The sequence below is a fragment of the Eucyclogobius newberryi genome, unplaced genomic scaffold (genome assembly GCF_026437365.1).
Source record: "Eucyclogobius newberryi isolate DKJ021-1_F unplaced genomic scaffold, fEucNew1.0.hap1 SCAF_22, whole genome shotgun sequence".
NCBI lineage: Eukaryota > Metazoa > Chordata > Actinopteri > Gobiiformes > Gobiidae > Eucyclogobius > Eucyclogobius newberryi.
This window is the reverse complement of record NW_027315857.1, coordinates 5,719,781-5,739,391: the sequence shown is the minus strand read 5'-3', so window position 1 is coordinate 5,739,391 and position 19,611 is coordinate 5,719,781. Positions and strand designations below refer to the sequence as shown.

Sequence of the window (19,611 nt, the reverse complement as noted above, 5' to 3'; positions counted from 1 at the left end):
ACCAACCGACTCACTTTAAAAATGTTGGGTCGGGTTACAGCAAACATACAATTTATTTGGGGCAGCCTAATGTGCAATGCAACATCCATTATTTTTGTGTGTGAAAATACCAGTTTTCTCTTGCTTGCTTGCTTCAGGTTATTTTTATTTTAACAAATTTGGCCTTATGATAAGGGAGATATGAGCATAAACAATCGTAGGCTATTATTTGTTCTAAAAATAAAGAAAATGCAAAGCAAATCTCTGCTTATGCAATATGAGTTTTTTTATATCTGCCCCTCTATTCTCAAACAGACAAAACAGCCCTTGAACACTACAAAGTTAGACATTTTGGAGAAAGTCCTCAGTCCACTGCTCAAGAAGTGAGTGATTCATAATTGATCTATGTCAGATATCGCTGAGGTGAGAGACACGCATTTAAAGCACATCTTTTTGTCACTGGCAGAGTGAGAAATATGTGTGTAGCTCAAAGCAAAAGTTACATTTACTTATTAGTGATACTTATAGTATCCTAACTATTTCAATAAGTTGTACTTTTCATAGTAGTTTTCTAACATTCAAAATTTAATTCTAAAAGAATAAAGTCTAAAGAATGAAGTCTAAAGAATAAAGTATAAAGAATAAAATCTAATAGAATGCAGTGTCGGGGCAATCGCGATCAAAATACGGTTGCACGGGAAGGCGGCTGCGCGGGTTGGCGAGAGCCATCATCGCAAGTGTACCTTAACCATAAACATTCATTTAACAAAATAAAAATGTGGTAGTCAAGAAGTAACATACACGTCACCAAAATTGTTAAAATAGAGAAAACAGGCAAGGTAGCAATGTTGTAAATGTATTATATTAACTACCTTTTAGTGAAGCGAGTACTCAAACTTTAAGTTGTAGGTGTCTAGTTGCATAGGTGTTAGAAGTAGCATATGAAAAATCATTTTCCATTAATAGTCATAACTGTCCATTCCACATAAACAACAAGTGACTTCTGACTGTCACCTGCGCAGTTATCTGGAGCCTTCTACTGATGCACTTCAGAGTAAACACACTCGCTCCAGGTGTTGTCCCTCTGCTCTCTGGAGTAACCCGATGAGTTGTTGGGGTGCACAGCAGCGTAGTGGACCTCGTCAGTAGGTGGCTCCATCTACAACATGGCTAGAAATTAGTTTACATGTGAACAATTGTGAATTACATTATTCACACTTAATTAAATTATCTTACCCCTGATTTGACAAAAGCTGATCTTGTACCTTAGAAAAAGATCAAAAACAAAAAAGTGTTTTCATGCAAATATGTCCACTGAACTGGAACCATACAACTTCTGAGCCAAAATGTACAGGACAGGATTTCCTTTAGCTTAGTCCTGCTAGTTCTTTTCATCATACATATACAGTTACAGTACAGTTGTTAAAGGTACACTGTACTATGTAGCATTTCTGCCACCGGCTTATTGCTGTTACTGTGTTGTAAAATTGATCCATGCAGACAAGCAGGTGACACCACCAAGCAAAGGTACAGATAAGGGTCTCATTTATAAATGGTGCATATGTACAAAATGGTAAAAAAACACACATGATTTTCCAGGTTAAGTTTGGGATTTATAAAATGTCAACTTGTGCAGTTCTGTCCGCAAACTCTGCACCTTACATACAGTTTTCAGAGACAAGGCAGAAGGTGATCTGCACTCAAAGGAGAGAAGGATCCAGTGTGACTACATTTGGGTTTAGTGCCATAAATTTACCATAAAACTCAGACTATAGAGCGCTCCTTAATATAAACCTCACCAATGGAATTTACAAAGAAGTACACATGCACCAGGCCGTCTTCAAGCTGTAAGTGTCCACTTTTTAACATGACATATTTACACCGAAATATGGTATGTATAAAGGCAGCTTATTAAACGCAGACTGCCGCATATTGCATGTATCTTTGCATTTAGCTGCATCTAAATTCAGTTCCTTGTGTGAGCTGATTTACCTGTGTCTGTTTGTGTCTTCACGTCTGGCTCTGCTGTGCTTGTACTTAGCAAGTGTGCAAGAAAGAGAGCTGCTATAGCTCTCCTAGAGGCTGCTAGCTCGTAAAAATCTATTAATTAACCGCATATTTGTATAGGCTGCGGGGGTTCAAAGCAGTGGAAAAAAGTAGTGGCTTATAGTCTGATTTTTACGGCAAGATCTACCGTTAAAATTTTACTGGTGCCGGCTCATTTTGTTTTATTTAAGAAGAAGCTGGAGATTAATTTTATCTAAAGCAAATGTCTACCCTACCCTTCAAAGCACCTGCTGTCATAGGCACGGACCGGTAGCGAAGCTCTGTCCCCAGTCTTGCTCTGCCCCCACACACACACATCACGGGTCCCCTATGCGCACACACAGTACATACACTGCATGTCTGTCTGTCTCCCCCTAGAGCAGGGGTGGGCAATTATTTTCCACCGAGGGCCATATTCGAATCCAGGCAAGTAGCGGAGGGCCGGCCCGCGATCATTGGTGTGAAAAAAAAAATAAAAATAAATATCAAATAACAAATCACTTTTCTGTCAAATATAGGCTATTGAATTTATTATTTAATTCATTACACGTCATATTTATTAAGGATACAAGTGCAGACAGATACCTGAGGGCAGAAAAAGGAAAAAAAAACAACAACAAAAAAACATAATTTTTTTATATTACTTGGACAAGCTTGGCGGGCCGGATTGAAAGGCGCTGCGGACCGGATGTGGCCCGCGGGCCGTAGTTTGCCCACCCCTGCCCTAGAGCGAGGTTCCAGGTCAATGTTTTGCTACCATCACAATGTTAACACTGGCATAAAGAGGCTGGACTTGGCCGCTGGGGTGGGATGGTGCCTGTACTTATATGGTGATAGCATTTGATCCAATGACTGATAACTGTGGCATTCAAAAGAACTACCTGTGGGTTTAATGTTTGCAGTGCCTCATATCAAGGCAAAGAAAGAAGTGAGCAATAACATAAAAATATAAATTATAAAATAAAATACTGAAATACAGCCTCGGAACATGGAACAAAAGTCACATTTTGATTTAATTTGGTGGGATAAATACAGCTTTGAATATAAATATAAATATAAATGTGAGAGGCTGAAAATGACAGAAAACTGACTTCCAAGATGGTGCTTGATGGACTTGGTTGCTTTGCATTCTCTGCTGCTAATTTTGAGCACTAACACCGCTAATACTCAAACATCCAGAAATAAAACTTATTTATAGATGTTGCAATCAAAAAAAGAGAGGAGATTTGACTAGGTAGAGGTGCACATGGAAGGCCTGAGAGGGAACTTTGGTAGATGTGGCCGGTGTGTTACTGAGGGAGAGTGGCACAACTCTGAAAAACATGCTCGAGTTGAGGGTGCTGAGAGCCGAGTTGAAGCTTTTTAGCAGAAAATAAATCCATCAAGATTAAACTTTTGGACCTCAAGTCCAGATCCTAACAAAACATCTGAATAATTACAAATACAGTCAGAGTTCGATCAGCGAAGATCACAGGTCACATAGTTACTAAGGTACAATTGGACGAGTCATAAAACAGTTAAATGAACATGCAGAACACAATAACATTATCTACAGTAAATTAATCTTGTGGACAAAGTCTGCAATCAGATGATTGTTAACTAAAACCACATTGTCTCGTTGGTGTTTTAGTGTATCATAACAATATTACATTACTAAAAACAGGACAAAAGCACTAAAACCCAGCCAATACAAAACCAATGTTTACCATCAAACTGACTTGACTAGTGCAAAGCAAACCATGGACCAGGTTCAAAGAGACATATCTCAGCATGCACCTCAACCCATCATGCATCATTGATGCATCAAAGACCAGACCGCTCAGCGCACTCCATCATCCTACAGGACAAGCCCCTTAATTTCAGACCAAGGATCTGCTTCTCGTCCCTACGACAAGTAACTTTAGTTCACTTCTCAAGCCAAAACACAGAGGTAGCAGACTCCGCATTTAAATATTTTCAGGCGACCATCGGACTCTGCACTAGGATGATTCTTCTCCTTGGTTCAAGGCCAAAGGGAAGGCCGCTCATTTCTGGCTACTCTAACAGGTCCTCCACGCCCGTTCGAATTATACCCCACTATCGTTCAGGACATTCTTGGGGTTCGATCAGTCAGAAGGCCCTCATTCGACAACAAGTCTTAGTAGATCAGTAAGGGATATTCTCCCCTCTATCAATCCGTCACCTACATTGCTTATACTCAAATTACCATAATCGACCAACACCTACTCACGATTCACCGTCCCAAAATCCGACGCTCTGCACCGAACTTCGACGATTGCCCAATTCCTCTTCAATCTTCAGGAAACACTTTAAATCGGACTCCCCTCTCATCTATCTTTCATTCCACTCATTCTCAAATCTCATTCAGCTCCAATTAAGTTCCCTCATTCATCGCTCATATTGACCTTATTACTACCCCCAGAACGTCAACTCCTTCATCCATGCAAGTATTTTGCTCTCCCCAACCTTTCTCTACTCTGGAGCAAGGCGACTCCACCATGTACTCAAGTTTTAACAATTGCTCGTCCAAATCCTATCACTGTCGCACCTTATTCACACCCATGTACTTCCATCGATGACCCACAAACGCTAAAACTCCATTCAAATGCACCAGGATTAATTCTCGTCTCCAGTAATGGACAGACTGCTTTTAGATTCCATCCGGCTACCCTTCAGGGAGTCCTCGACTATCCAGCTCCTCTTCTCTTGTGCCACTCAGTTAACACCATTTTCAGCCAGGCCTTTCGTCAAGATCCAGATCATCTTCCTTCATTTTACATCATCTTTGGGGGTTCCGAATCGGCTGGGCTGATTACCCGAGACAGAGCCCCCACCCTGAGTCTCTACCCAACCAACTCTCGTCGCTCGATCGTCACTCCATCGCTGCTCCATCGCCGCTCCATCGTCGCTCCATCGCCGCTCCATCGTCGCTCCATCGTCGCTCCATCGTCGATCCATCATCACTATTATCAAAAACATTCTTTCATATTCCATTGTTGTGGCGTGGTTCTTGCTAGTGAAGTGAAGTAGGAGATGTCAATCGTGAACTTGGGTTCGGGAGCAGGACCACGCCTCAACCTCTACTCCTCCAGTAATCACGCCCCGTTCTTTAATCACACCTCTAATTACCTAGAAGCCCTATTTATAAGGCCTATTCACAGCATCTCTCGTCGTCTCTGCTCTCTCCACCCCACCCTCCCACCCCATGTCTCTATCATCTTCACCTTAACACATCACCATTTATGGTTGGGGGGGTTCTGAATCGGCTGGGCTGATTACCCAAGACAGAGCCCCCATCCTGAGTCTCTACTCGTTGCTCTATCGTCGCTCCATTGCCGCGCCATCGACGCTCCATCGTCGCTCCACCGTCGCTCCATCATCGCTCCATCGTCGCTCCATCATCGATCCACCATCACTATTATCAATAAACATTCCTTCATACTCCATTGTTGTGGTATGGTCCTTGCTAGTGAACCAGAAATACAGAGGTTCGAAGAATCGAGGACTTGTCAGCCAACATGAAACCAGCTGAGAAACAAAGCATGTGCTTTCGATTTTTACTCAATAGCATGCGATGAGAGCACATATGCCACAGACACCAAGTCAGCTGTCATTTTTTTTGTGATTTTTTTTTGTGACATGATGAGCAGAAAAGGCACAACCACAGGTAAATATATTTTTGAAGCTGTGTCAGTGGGAATGGAAAAAAGAGGGCTTAAATGGGACAGCTTTGCGGCAAACAACTGACGGAGCATCAGCCATGAGCGGCGAGTGCAAAGGAATGGCATTGTGTGATAAGGAAAAAAAGAGCGGTGGTGAAGTAGTATTTTGTGATCTTAACTTACTTGCTTGAGTTGAGTTCATACCTTGTTCATGGCCTGGACCCATTCTGAGCATTCTCAGAACAGAGACACAGAGCAGCACAGTCAACATGATTGTGAACGTCAAAGTTCCACTCAGGACGTACACCTCGACTGGAGTCTGGATTTCTGTTCAAAACACAGTTTTTTTAATTTATATTATACAAAAAATAATGTATACCTTCACTTATTTTTAGATATTTTTTTGGAACACTTAAATATATATTTTATCAAAGGTTTCGAATATATTTACTTGGAATTTTCACTTTGATTATGTAATCAGCACTTCTCCCTCGGCAGCTCATGCAGAGCCTTGTATTTGACACATGTGTTTTAGAGTGAGAGTCTGGAGGTGACCGCTAACACTTTCTCTTTGTATCTGTGGACCAAAGACGATGATTTTAGTCTGTCTGAGTTTAGCTGGAGAAGGATTTTTTGCATCCATCCATCACTGGATGCAGTGACAGAGTAAATCCATTGGTCCATATTAACCTGCCACCATTGAAACATAGATCTGAGTGTTGTCTGTATAATTGTGATAGTACACATTTTGCTGCGTATCAACTGACTTTACAGCAGTATGTAGAGGTTGAACAGAAGGTGAACAGAAGGGTGCCCCAAGGGTCAGGATTGACCCTTGGGGCACACCACAGGTCAGGGGAACGTGGTCTGGGACACAGTTACCAAATTCAACAAAGTACTTCCTGTCTTCCAGATAATAATAATATAATAATAATATAATAGTGACCCAAAGACGCTTTGACATATACAAGTAAATGTATTTACAGACAGGGGGGGGAAGCAAGATAAGACTTTAACCAATTTAGGGCAGTGCCAGTAACGCCCACCCAGTCCTCTAGTCTCTGTAAGAGGATCCCATGATCGACAGTGTCAAAAGCAGCACTAAGATCTAACAGAATTAAGACGGAGGCTTTGTTAAGGCAGCTGTCATTTGTCACCTTGACAAGAGCAGTCTCAGTGCTGTGATGAGGTTCTAAAACCTGACTGGAAAACATCAAATTGTTTTTTTATTAAGAGGAAATCAGTGAGATTTAGGCAGATGAGATATGGGCGTAATTACTCAGTACTGCAGCATCAAGACCCTAACCCTAACCCAACTTTGTACATCTTAAGTCTATTTTTATCTTATTAGTAACATTTTAATTTCTTTTTCTTGAATGCATGCCTTATTTGATATATTTTGCCTCATTATTGTTCATTGTTGTATGTTGCACCGAATAACCAAAGCATGATCCTAGCCTAAGAATTTTGTTCACTGACAATGACAATAATTCTAAAGCAAATATCCGTGCTTGTTGCTTGATAATTTCTTGTTGATATTTCCGACAGCCTTCACAAGAGTTTGTTTCCCTTCTTCTCCCGGACATGTCAGATGTGTTTTTAAAACTGTAAAAATGTTCTTAAAATCTTTGGTTTACTTAAAATAAATAAGGAAGCAGCTATAGCAATCTGGAGCAAGCAAGAAAAGTATAAGTACTTAATTTTTAAATGTGCACTTTAATACTTTTACTGAAGCAGAAATTTTAATGTTACACATTTACTTTTACTGAGTATATTTAGCTCCAGTATCTGCTTTTACTTATAACAAAACTGAATACTTCATCCATCACTGATTGTAAGCAAACATGCTATGTTTTTTTTTATTTTATTTACTATTCTAATTTTGATCTTGCTCTTTCTGTTCTTTCTACTTACAGAATGTTTTATTATTGATCTGTCAAGCATGCTTGAGTGTCCTGAAAATCGGTATAAAAACAAAAATAATAATTATGTATTATTTCAGTAGATGCATAAATCCTTTTAAAAACACTTGCTACACTTTGCACATTATTCATCCACAATTATCTTCCAACTCTATTTGAAGGACATGCGCATTCACCAAACTTGTCTGATGTCTGTGTTCACAACATAATATTATAGAGGAGTTAAGGAGGCAATTTTGTTAAAAAACAGAATCACTCTTTAAATAGGAATGGAGGTGTTTTGAGCATGGGGCAGGAGAAGCCCTGGCCATTCTGATGCTAATCAGCTTACAATAGGATTTTGATAGCCCATTACAGGGCCGTTAGGATACAAAGAAGAGCAGTTTCAAGTGATTGCGTGAGTCTGAGTCCTCAGTCTTGATCTGTAGATTGAGAATGACTCTTGGATTAGAGTCGAAACGTATTGTTTTTCTAAATAAAACAGTGTCTGGATGACTACAACTGAATCTTTTTTTTTCTTTTTTTTACAATGATCACTTCTGGATTAATGAGAGATTACACCAACGATGAAAACTCTTCTGAAATGTAAAAATTGTTTTGATTATCCGTTTTTGCTTGCCAAATTCTACGATTAAAACCATGTTTTGTTCATGTGATGTGCGCTGGCTCCGAGCCCCCCCGGCCCCCCCGCGCCCTCCGGCCGCCGCTGACGTACAGTATGCCGCCGGTACACGTTTATATAAAAGAGGAACTTCATGAACGATCGGTACACGCACTGGAGTCACTTTAATTCAACTTGTTTTGACTTTGTTCGGCTGGATTATTGAGTGTTTTCGTCGTGTCGTCGCAATGTGCCCTGGCTCCGAGCCCCCCCGGCCCCACCGGCCGGCGCCGTATTGCTTTTACACAAAGGAGGAACTCATGAAACTGCGGAGAACCGTCGTCTTACCCGGAGATCGGAGAACGTTATCCCGGTGGACATCCTAAGATTTTTATAAGAAATCTTCTACTGAGAGTGTTTTTCAAACTTCCTATAAGTTATCTGTTCTTTTCTTCTGTATCAACCTCTGTATCTACCTGCGTTGCATCAATGAAATTTCTCCATGTGGGACAATAAAGGATTATCTTATCTTATCTTATGTTTATATGAAGGGTTTATATTAAAGGGTTTCCTACAGACAGTATATCCCACTAATGGCACCAAGTCTTAGTTGAGCATGTTTTGTACACGTTATTTTGCTTTATATGGCTGACCTTAATACTGTATTTCTAGCAGCACAAACCATTTCCATTAAATTGAAAATGGAATAGATGTTGAAATGTTGGGAATTCTAAAACAGTCCCAATGACGTAGTTTGAAACTTCCTTACTCCCTAAAAATCCTCACTAAAATTACCACCAATACAAACTGAAGCCCTTTCTGAACCCTTTCGAGTACAAACAATTGGCTGGCCCATCGAGGCAACTGCTGTTGTGATTTTGGGTGTTACAAAAATAATAAGTGAATTGACACTTCTTCTGCTATTTGATTCACTCTACAGAATGTAAATACAGCATAGATTTTCAATGGTAAATATTTATATTTTTGGATCATTATCATTTGTTTATTTGCAGCCATCACACTCTCACAAACAGGCTCTCATTCATACACTAGCATACTTGGACACCGGGAGAAAGGTGGGTGTGTCTTGTCTTAAGATAATGATAATATGCTATTCCATCACACTGTGGTACCCGGTGTTCCAGTTGTATCCCATACAAGTACTAACCAGGCCCATCCCTGCTAAGCTTCTGAGATCTGAGATCGGGCATTGACAAGTTGGTATAGAGTAAGCTACTCCCTGGTCCCTGACAATGAAACAAAAAACTAAACTAATAATCATAATAAAGGAGTTTTAACTTACCCTCCAATTGCAAAGTGGTCCCATTCCCAAACAGGACATGTCCACAAGCGGCCACAGCACAGTAGTATGTCCCAGTCTGCTCTGAACTCACATTGTGTATGGGGAAGTTGTAGACACAGTAGTTAGTAGGGCTGTTTTCATTTTTTTTGCACCCGTAATTTCTCCCACCTCCTCTCTGGCTGTAAAGGACTCCCGCATGCCTATCTTCCGCTGCTCTGAACCAGTAAACATTCTGTTGTCCATCGCAATTAGTCAAATTCACCAAACATTGAAGAACCACGTCACTCCCCGGTTGAACTCTCTCGTCCAACAATTGTCGATTTGTTTTAGTTTCTACCATAAGATCAGCACTTTTAATAAACAACACAACACTTTCTTCAAACGTATAGATGTATGAATATCCGCTGACGCAGTGGTAGGTTGCCGAATCTGATAAGCGTAAATCCAAAATTGTGAGGTGATTTTGGTAATGTTTGTTTTTGAGAGAAAGTCTGGGATCGTTTTGAAAGTCACCAATGAAAGTGCTGTTTTTGTCATGCTTGTAAAAGTGGGACATTGCGATAGGTTTTTGGCCTGAGAGTTCCTTGTACCAGTAAAACATAACGGCTGCACTACTGGCTCCAAAAGAGCACTCCAAAGTTACACTGTCACCAATGTTTGCCACTTTAAAATGTGAAGATGCTGGAAAACTTGGCATTGGAAGATGAGCTGCAAAAATGAGAAGTTATCATTAAAATAAATGTTATATCAAGGGGAAAAATGTCATAACTTACCCATAACCCACAAGAATGAAAAGCACAGAGCTAAAGTAGGCCACCTCATTTTGCCGACCGGAACAGAGCTGTTTTCAGTTCATCTCAGCAGATTCCTTTTTAACACACCACATTGTTTGATTGGCCAATCGTGGTTGTCCAAACCTACTCTGATCACATTTACGCACATTTAATACAATATATAAACATATAACATTACTGTTAGGTCCATATCACAGCCAAATGCTTGCTATTTAATATGATCTACAGTAAACAGTTGTACTTTTTCTCATGTGTGTCAGTTTAGTTCAACAAAAAATTCAATTCAACAAAAAACATTTGGCACCTAGATCATAATTTGCACACCCCTGACTTAAATACAAAAACAATCCAACATTACTTAGAAAATTCCAACTTACTGTATCCCTGTACCTGAGACATCTACTCCTCTGATTTCTCAAGCTCATCTTACATTTTCAGCCTCCTCCACCTTTTATGTACATGCAGGTAATGAAACTCCCACTTATTGCAGTGATTCTTTAATTGCCACCTCTTTTCCAGCTCCTCATAGATACCTTTTTTACCTGATACCAAAATGTTTCTGAAAATAATTTGATTAGCAATCAAATCATATAGTAACCAAAGTCTTGTATATGTATGTATCTGGTCCACACAGGAGCCAGGACCAGAACAGCATTAAGTGTTTGTCAGTGTTGGGTAGCATTACTGTTAAAAGTAACTTGTTACATTACCTCGTCACTGCCCCGGAAAACTTACATGTTATGTTACTGCACTACTGTGTTCCAAAAGAAGCTTATTAGAGTACTCTTGCACTACCAATAAATAACATTATTGCATCACCTATATAATTTGCCGACAATCCCTTTGCGTTTTTGAACACAATATAATAATATATTTTTTTAAATATACAAAAAAAGCAGAGTAAATGCATTTGACTGAGCTTTATTTATCTATATGTTAACAAATTACCACAATACAATGCCATAAAATAAGCATGTGCAGGCCTGTCCTCAAGCAATGAAAACATAACTAGAACGATGTTGTCACAAAATTGCCAATTGTCTTATTTGCATTATGAAATTTAGTTTTTTATTTATTTGAAAGTGAAAAAAAATACTTTTTTTTTTTTAATAAGGGCAGGGTGGAAATTTGTGAAAGAGATTCTTCATTCTGGTGTGGTTTTCAGGGGCTGTGGGCTAATTTATAATGTTCTGTCATGAATATAAACACAATATATTACATTACAGTTGATTTACAACATGCTTCATTAATATCTGTATCATATTTACATAGCATTACAAGCAAAACCTAACACTGAATATGTTTGTGTCATTGCATTAGCTAGGTTATCTGGTGCATTTTACAGACCACTCTTCCTGTCTGCAGATCTACTGTGGAAACATGTGGTAACTTGAAATGTTTACCAAAGTTGTTGCTTAGTTCATTCAAGAGTTCACCTTAAAAAGTTTTATAATATAAAGGTATATATTCAATGTATTTACATGTCGAGAGCAAGGCATTAACGTTGGACTGCATACACTCTTGCACACCACAGCAAAAATTTAAACTAAACTTTGCAGAAGAAAGATTGAATTCTGTCAACTGGATGAATTTTGTTTTTATTCAAATGACGCGGTGAAATATGTTTTGAGAAGTTACTTGGAAGATGAAAGTGTATGCTCTCTAAAAGCATTTTCTTTTCTTTCATACTTTTGCGGTGAGCTCTAACAAAGACAGAATAATTGCACAGATGACTAAACTTAGACGCAGGATTAGACCAGGACTAGAACAGGAACAAACCACGTCTTAGTCAGGACTAGAACAGGATCAAACCATTATTAAACCAGGTTAAGTGTAAAACAAATTTTAGGGTATGCCAATTGGCTCTGATATATCCCATGTTAATTGGGGCGCTAACTGCTGAATCTGTGACGCTGTCGCGTCTTCTTTCCTTTGCTTTACATATGAAGAGAAAAGTTTACAGCTCTGCAGCACAAAGTCTGTGGCTCTTAGAATGAATTTCACGTTAATAGGGCAAAAGCTCTAGGAGCAGTTCGTAAAAGTGTCAGCCTGTTCAAATTTCAGAGATCTGGCAATTTCCCCATTGGAATAACATGGGAGGTTTCTGTCATCGCTACTGCAAAGCCGTAACAAATATGACATGGGTCTCATTGACTTGAATTTTGTGCCAAATTTGGTAAAATTTCGCAAAACTCAACATTTTACCCTCCACATAACATTTTATTTCACTCTGTAGGGGACACTGTCATGCCAAATTAATTAATTTCACTTCAAGTAGGTTTAGAGCAAAATTAACAACTGATTCTAATTTGACGCAATTCAGACTTTATCGGCGCAAACGGCAGCAAATTTAATATTTGGGAAATTTCTTAAATTCTTGCTACAGTTTGCGGCTTCGCCGCACAGACCGTGACAGATATCAAAGTAATTTGAATAACTTTTGATGTCATACTTCTCAGCACCATTTTCACCAAATTTCAGCTTTTTAGGGCCAACGAGGAGTTTGTGAAAGTAGTACATTTGCAAAAAACTCCTGAGTCATGCTTAGCCATTTTTGACTCAATATGGCCAACATTTGTTGGGCGGACTGCGTTCCCATAATATGTTTAACTTCTCTTGTCACCATCTACCTCTGCGCCAAATTTCATGATTCTACAATCAGATTTTTTTGGGGTAATTTCCTATCCCTCAATGCATTTTTTGTACATTTGGGGGCGCTGACAGACCTTTTTTTTATTTTAGAAAAAGGAGATAGCCAGAATGTAGAGAGGCACGATTTTTAAACGAGTGCTTTACATGACGATCATCGTCATGTAAAGCACTCGTTTAGTGCGCACTTTTGCACGGGCTTCGCCCGTTTACAACGGTAATGTTCCATTTTCCTACTACTAATTAGTATGCATGGGACGTGCATGAGTGGAGGAGTGCGTTAGTGAGTGTTTGGAAGTGGGCGACCGCTTTGCGCTTGATTTCGTGCGCACTATGTATGTGCAGCTGTGCTTTGTATGGCCTTACGGAACTAATAGGCCACTCGCCAGCTTGTGGCGCTCAGGCCTAATAGTAATAATAACTAGATAATTTGCAATGGCCGAATCCATTGCTAGAGTGTCTGCGTTCTTGCGTAACAGTGAATCTTTGCTGTGGCCTTCAGGGGGCTTGCTCGGTGAATTTGCTGGGCTATTTGACTGTGGGGCCGACTTGTGGCGTTTTTTCCCGTGGCGAGTCACATATGTCTATAAACTCAGTGACCCGTGACGTTTCATTGATTCAGGGGGTCAAAAATACCCGAGTTGTGGCAGAAAGAATAACGTCTCAAGAATAAAGTCAAAAGAATAAAGTCTAAAGAATAAAGCCTAAAAAAAGTGAACTAATTGTTCTCTTAAATAACTCATAAAAACTAAAATGTGCAAACAGAGCATTGACTTAACATTCTCTCATCTTTGTTCTTAAAATAAGGAGGTCCCAGCCCAAAAAAAATGAAGGCCTACTTTTCCAGAAAAAAAGTCCACATCTTCAGAAAACAAGTAGCTTTTTAGGGGGAGAAATGCAAAAAGAAGTCTCTTCACTGAATGTTTCTCTTTTAATTATTTTTATTTTACTTTTCTTATAGGGTCCTGGACCGGCCTTTAATGAAAAAAATGAGCATGTGGCTGACCTGCCAGTCATTTAAATCTTGGTTGGAATGAAGTTAGATCTAGGTGTTCATTGTTGAGCCTAGAACGGTACTTGTTTTTGACGATGTTCATAGTGGAAAAAGCTGACTCACAGCTGTAAGTCGATCCAAACATAGTCAAGGTGTACAGTGCTACTTTGGTTAGACCAGGGAACACACTCTCAGAAACAGTCTGTAACCAGAAAGTAGCAGGGTCAGTTGAATTCTGCTGAAAATCCTCTGACTTCTCTGATGAGGAAAGGATTCTGAATTAACAGGAGGAACTGCTGCCCAATAACTTCATTAATGATGTTGCACGCTTTACAATAATCAATATATATATATATATATATATATATATATATATATATATATATATATATATATATATATATATATATATATATATATATATATATATATATATATATATATATATATATATATATATAAGTCTATCGCAGGGGTGGCCAACCAGTAAGAGACTAAGAGCCACATGTTTTTCTGTGTTACCGCAAAGAGCCACATCATACACATGGGCACACATGAACATCACCCCATCCCTTCCTATTACACAGACACCTCTGCTCAGCCAAATTATTATTATTATTAACAATATCATGTCACACACCAACATGATAATGACAGAAATTGACTCCTACAGTACTAAGACCACAAGCCAGTCATTTTCAACAATGAACATTGTGTGCACTGTCTCACACACACAAACTCTCAGTTCAACAAAGTCCACAAACAAAAACATAATCATTTACATACCATATTGAAGTTCAATATTGGTGGTTTTCTTCTAGATGAGGGCCGTCTTTCCGTATTTTGGATGGGATATTTTGAAATGTGGACGGGCATTTTCGAGTGCAAGGACGGGGTCATAATATGAAATTTCCCCATGTGGGACAATAAAGGAATATCTTATCTTATCTTAAATCTTAGAAAAAAGGGAATATTATCATTAAATTGGGCCGGGAAGCGTTTGATTAAAGTCCGCCTCGGCCCGCGCCATGACAGTTTACTGTTTACAAGTGAAAATTCGCATGCTGCACGCTGATTGGTCGACAAAGTTTGTGTGCTTGGCTCTGATTGGCTGCTGAGCCATGGTCCGGAGAATGCCGAAGCTCCACTTCGTGAGAGGCGCAGGAAAGTCAATATGATATGAGATGTGTGCGGGCGCCGATTTAGATCCCCATGCGAGAGCGGCGTCTGGCACAACACAAACACAAATGTTGATATGAACGTTAAAAAAAAAAATTTAAAAAAGGAAAGAGAGGAAGAGTAATAAACAGAGAATAACCCAGTCAATGAAAATATTTTTCAGGTTGCCACATAGGCCTTTGTCCTTCACCCAGGCAAGTGTCAACTGAGCAGGGCACAGGACAAAGGTTACTAGATTGACCATGTTAAAACAAGCAAAGCTGTTGAAATATTCAAACATCTCATTACTTAGCATCACAACAACCTAATGACATGACATTTTTCCATCACAGCCGACATTTCCTTTTTTTCTTCAGAATGGCAAGGTGTCTATGGCATATTATATGCCATAAGAAATTTTTTTGCCTCAAATTTTCAAAGGGGCGCTGTTGAAAGTTTGTAAAATATAGCTATATAGAATATATATATTGTATATTGTTGCGTTCAGCTTATCATTTTGAAAAAAAAAATCACATCAATGCCAGAAAATCTCATGCCAGAGAAACGCAAGTTTTAACACTTTTTAACACAATTTTTGTAAACGAGCTTGCCATGCCCACATTTGGAATTGTATCAAAAATCAAAAGAATAACCTCCTATTACACATGGGTGTAGTTCATTTTGACAAATTTGCAAGCATTTTGACTGGAAATCCAAGGTGGAAAAATTGTCAGGTGAATTTTGAAAAATTGGGTTCCGCCTCTCCTTGAACCGACACCTTAACGTGGTGGAGGGGTTTGAGTGCCCGAATGATCCCGGGAGCTATGTTGTCGGGGGCTTCAAGCCCCTGGTAGGGTCTCTCAAGGCAAACAGGTCCTAGGTGACGGGTCAGACAAAGATCGGTTCAGAAGCCTCTTATGATGACTACAAGAACAAGGCAGTTTACGTCGCCCGGATCAGCGTCACCAGGGCCCCAGCCTGGAGCCAGGCCTGGGATGGGTGCTCCATGGCGAGCGCCTGGTGACCGGGTCTTACCCCACGGGGCCCGGCCGGGCACAGCCCGAAAGAGCGACGTGGGGCTGCCCAGCACCCGCAGGAGGTTCCATAAGGGGCCGGTGCAGAGAGATCTGGCGGCAGTCGACGGCAGGGGCCTCGGCGACCAGATCTCTAGACACAGAGACTAACTCTGGGGACATGGAATGTCACCTCGCTGGGGGGGAAAGAGCCTGAGCTTGTGCGGGAGGTTGAGCGATAGCGACTAGATATAGTCGGCCTCACCTCCACGCACGGTTTTGGCTCTGGAACCTATCTCCTCGAGAGGGGCTGGACGCTCCACTTCTCTGGTGTTGCCCGCGGGGAGAGGCGGCGGGCTGGTGTGGGCTTGCTTATTGCCCCTCAGCTCAGCCGCCACGTGTTGGAGTTTACCCCAGTGAACGAGAGGATCTCGTCCCTCCGCCTTCGGGTGGGGGACAGGTCTCTCACTGTTGTGGCGGCCTACGGGCCGAACAGCAGTGCCGAGTACCCGGCCTTCTTGGCGTCCTTGGGAGGGGTACTGGACAGTGCACCGACTGGGGACTCTGTTGTTCTACTGGGGGACTTCAACGCCCACATGGGCAATGACAATGACACCTGGAGAGGGGTGATCGGGAAGAACGGCTTCCCCGATCTGAACCCGAGCGGTGTTCAGTTATTGGACTTCTGTGCTAGCCACGGATTGTCCATAACAAACACCATGTTCAAGCACAAGGGCGCCCATCAGTGCACATGGCACCAGGACACCCTAGGCCGGAGGTCAATGATCAACTTTGTTGTCGTGTCATCTGACCTCCGGCCGCGTGTCTTGGACACTCGGGTGAAGAGCGGGGCAGAGTTGTCAACCGATCACCACCTGGTGGTGAGTTGGATCCGCTGGCGGAGGAGGAAGCCGGACAGACTTGGCAGACCCAAGTGCATTGTGAGGGTCTGTTTGAAACGTCTAGTGGAGCCCTATGTCAGTAGGGTATTCAACTCGCACCTCCGGGAGAGCTTCTCCCATGTCCCGGGGGAGGTTGGGGACATTGAGTCAGAGTGGACCATGTTCTTCGCCTCCATTGTTGATGCGGCTGCTCGGAGTTGTGGTCGCAAGGTCTCCGGTGCTTGTCGTGGCGGCAACCCCCGAACCCGGTGGTGGACACCGGAAGTAAGGGATACCGTCAGACTGAAGAAGGAGGCCTATCAGGCCACTCTGGCTTGTAGGTCTCCAGAGGTCATCGACGGGTATCGACAGGCCAAGCGAGCCGCGGCTCGTGCTGTCGCAGAGGCAAAAACCCGGGCCTGGGAGGAGTTCGGGGAGGCCATGGAGGAGGACTATCGGTCGGCACCAAAGAAATTCTGGCAAACCGTCCAGCGCCTCAGGAGGGGGAAGCAGTGTCTCACCAACACCGTTTACGGTGCGGATGGAGGCCTGCTGACCTCGACTGGGGATGTCGTCGGACAGTGGAAGGAATACTTTGAGGATCTCCTTAATCCCTCAGTCACGTCTTCCGAAGAGGAAGTAGAGACCGGGGACTCGGAGGCTGACTCATCCATCACCCAAGCTGAAGTCACTGAGGTTGTTCGCAAACTCCTCGGTGGCAGGGCTCCGGGGGTGGATGAGATCCGCCCTGAGTACCTAAAGTATCTGGATGTTGCAGGACTGTCTTGGTTGACACGTCTCTGCAACATCGCGTGGCGGTCGGGGACCGTGCCTCTGGACTGGCAGACCGGGGTGGTGGTCCCTCTGTTCAAGAAGGGGGACCGGAGGGTGTGTTCCAACTACAGAGGGATCACACTCCTCAGCCTCCCGGGTAAGGTCTATTCCAAGGTACCGGAGAGGAGAATCCGACCGATAGTCGAACCTCGGATTCAGGAGGAGCAGAGTGGTTTTCGTCCCGGTCGTGGAACACTGGACCAGCTCTATACCCTCCATCGGGTGCTCGAGGGTTCATGGGAGTTTGCCCAATCAGTCCACATGTGCTTTGTGGATCTGGAGAAGGCTTTCGACCGTGTCCCTTGGGGTGTCCTTTGGGGGGTGCTCCGGGAGTACGGGGTCCGGGGCCCTTTGCTCAGGGCTGTCCGGTCCCTGTATGACCGGAGCAGGAGCTGTGTTCGCATTGCCGGCAGTAAGTCAGACCTGTTCCCAGTGCATGTTGGACTCCGTCAGGGTTGCCCTTTGTCACCGGTTCTGTTCATAGTTTTTATGGACAGAATTTCTAGGCGCAGTCAGGGGTCGGAGGGTGTCCGGTTTGGGGACCACAGGATTCCATCTCTGCTGTTTGCAGACGATGTTGTCCTGATGGCTCCATCAAACCCGGACCTGCAACATGCACGGGGACGGTTTGCAGCCGAGTGTGAAGCGGCTGGGATGAGAATCAGCACCTCCAAATCCGAGGCCATGGTTCTCGACCGGAAAAAGGTGGCTTGCCCTCTTCAGGTGGGTGGGGTGTCCTTGCCCCAAGTGGAGGCGTTCAAGTATCTCGGGGTCTTGTTCACGAGTGAGGGAAAGATGGAGCGTGAGATCGACAGGCGGATCTGTTGTGGTGAAGAGGGAGCTGAGCCGAAAGGCAAAGCTCTCTATTTACCGGTCGGTCTACGTTCCTACCCTCACCTATGGTCATGAGCTTTGGGTAGTGACCGAAAGAACAAGATCGCGGATACAAGCGGTCGAAATGAGTTTCCTCCGCCGTGTGGCTGGGCGCTCCCTTAGAGATAAGGTTAGGAGCTCGGCCACAAGGGGGGAGTTTGGAGTAGAGCCGCTGCTCCTCCACGTCGAGAGGAGCCAGCTGAGGTGGCTCGGGCATCTGTTCCGGATGCCTCCTGGGCGCCTCCCTCGGGAGGTGTTTCAGGCATGTCCCACCGGGAAGAGGCCCCGGGGAAGACCCAGGACACGCTGGAGAGACTATGTCTCTAGGCTGGCCTGGGAACGCCTCGGGATCCCCCCGGAGGAGTTAGAGGAAGTGTCTGGAGAGAGGGAAGTCTGGGAGTCCCTGCTCAGACTGCTGCCCCCGCGACCCGGCCCTGGATAAAGCGGCAGAAGATGGATGGATGGGTTCCACCCACAATGGCTAACTCCCTGTGGGGTTTGGGGTTGGGTCATAATATATTTTTTTACTTGTCCTGACATGAAGTATGTTTGTACCAAGTTTCAGAAGTCTACGACAAAAAGATTTCCAAAGATTTTTTAATTGAAACTGAACACAATTATATGCAAATGTAGTAGCTATCTATTAAAACAGCTCTCTAGTGCCCTCTCTCAATTTGATTTTTAAAAAATTAAATAATTTGTTTGTCGTAGACAACTGAAAATATTTATAACGGGTTCATTTGTGACTGGACACAATGCGACAAAATCACATGACTCTAGCTCAAGTTTTTGTAGCGAAAAAAAAAAAAGTTTCCATTATCATTAAATAATAATGGAAACTCTTTTTTTTTTTTTTTTGGCCCAAGTCGAAGGACGAGAATCGAAGGACGAGAATCGTCCCG

The 19,611-nt window shown here is 42.5% G+C and overlaps 1 protein-coding gene across 1 annotated transcript; it reads right to left on the bottom strand.

Annotated features, from left to right (window-relative positions):
• Positions 1–991: 991 nt before the first annotated feature.
• Positions 992–10,355, bottom strand: LOC140372140 (uncharacterized). Its single transcript, XM_072459420.1, has 6 exons — positions 10,287–10,355; positions 9,514–10,221; positions 9,336–9,407; positions 5,892–6,014; positions 1,216–1,244; positions 992–1,138 (listed from the first exon to the last, which is right to left on the bottom strand). Exons 1-6 carry the CDS (start codon positions 10,333–10,335, stop codon positions 1,016–1,018), a joined length of 1,104 nt encoding a protein of 367 aa, XP_072315521.1. The 5' UTR covers positions 10,336–10,355; the 3' UTR covers positions 992–1,015.
• Between the last annotated feature and the right edge of the window lie 9,256 nt (positions 10,356–19,611).

Bases quoted from the DNA above. Each gene is read 5' to 3' on its own strand.
- LOC140372140 (XM_072459420.1), bottom strand. From the start codon at position 10,335: ATGAGGTGGCCTACTTTAGCTCTGTGCTTTTCATTCTTGTGGGTTATG. The intron at 6,015-9,335 runs GTGTGATGGAAT...TGTTTTGAACAG, and splicing joins CTGGAACACCGGGTACCACA to AAATCCAGACTCCAGTCGAG. The intron at 1,139-1,215 runs GTAAGATAATTT...GCCATGTTGTAG, and splicing joins CAGCTTTTGTCAAATCAGGG to ATGGAGCCACCTACTGACGA.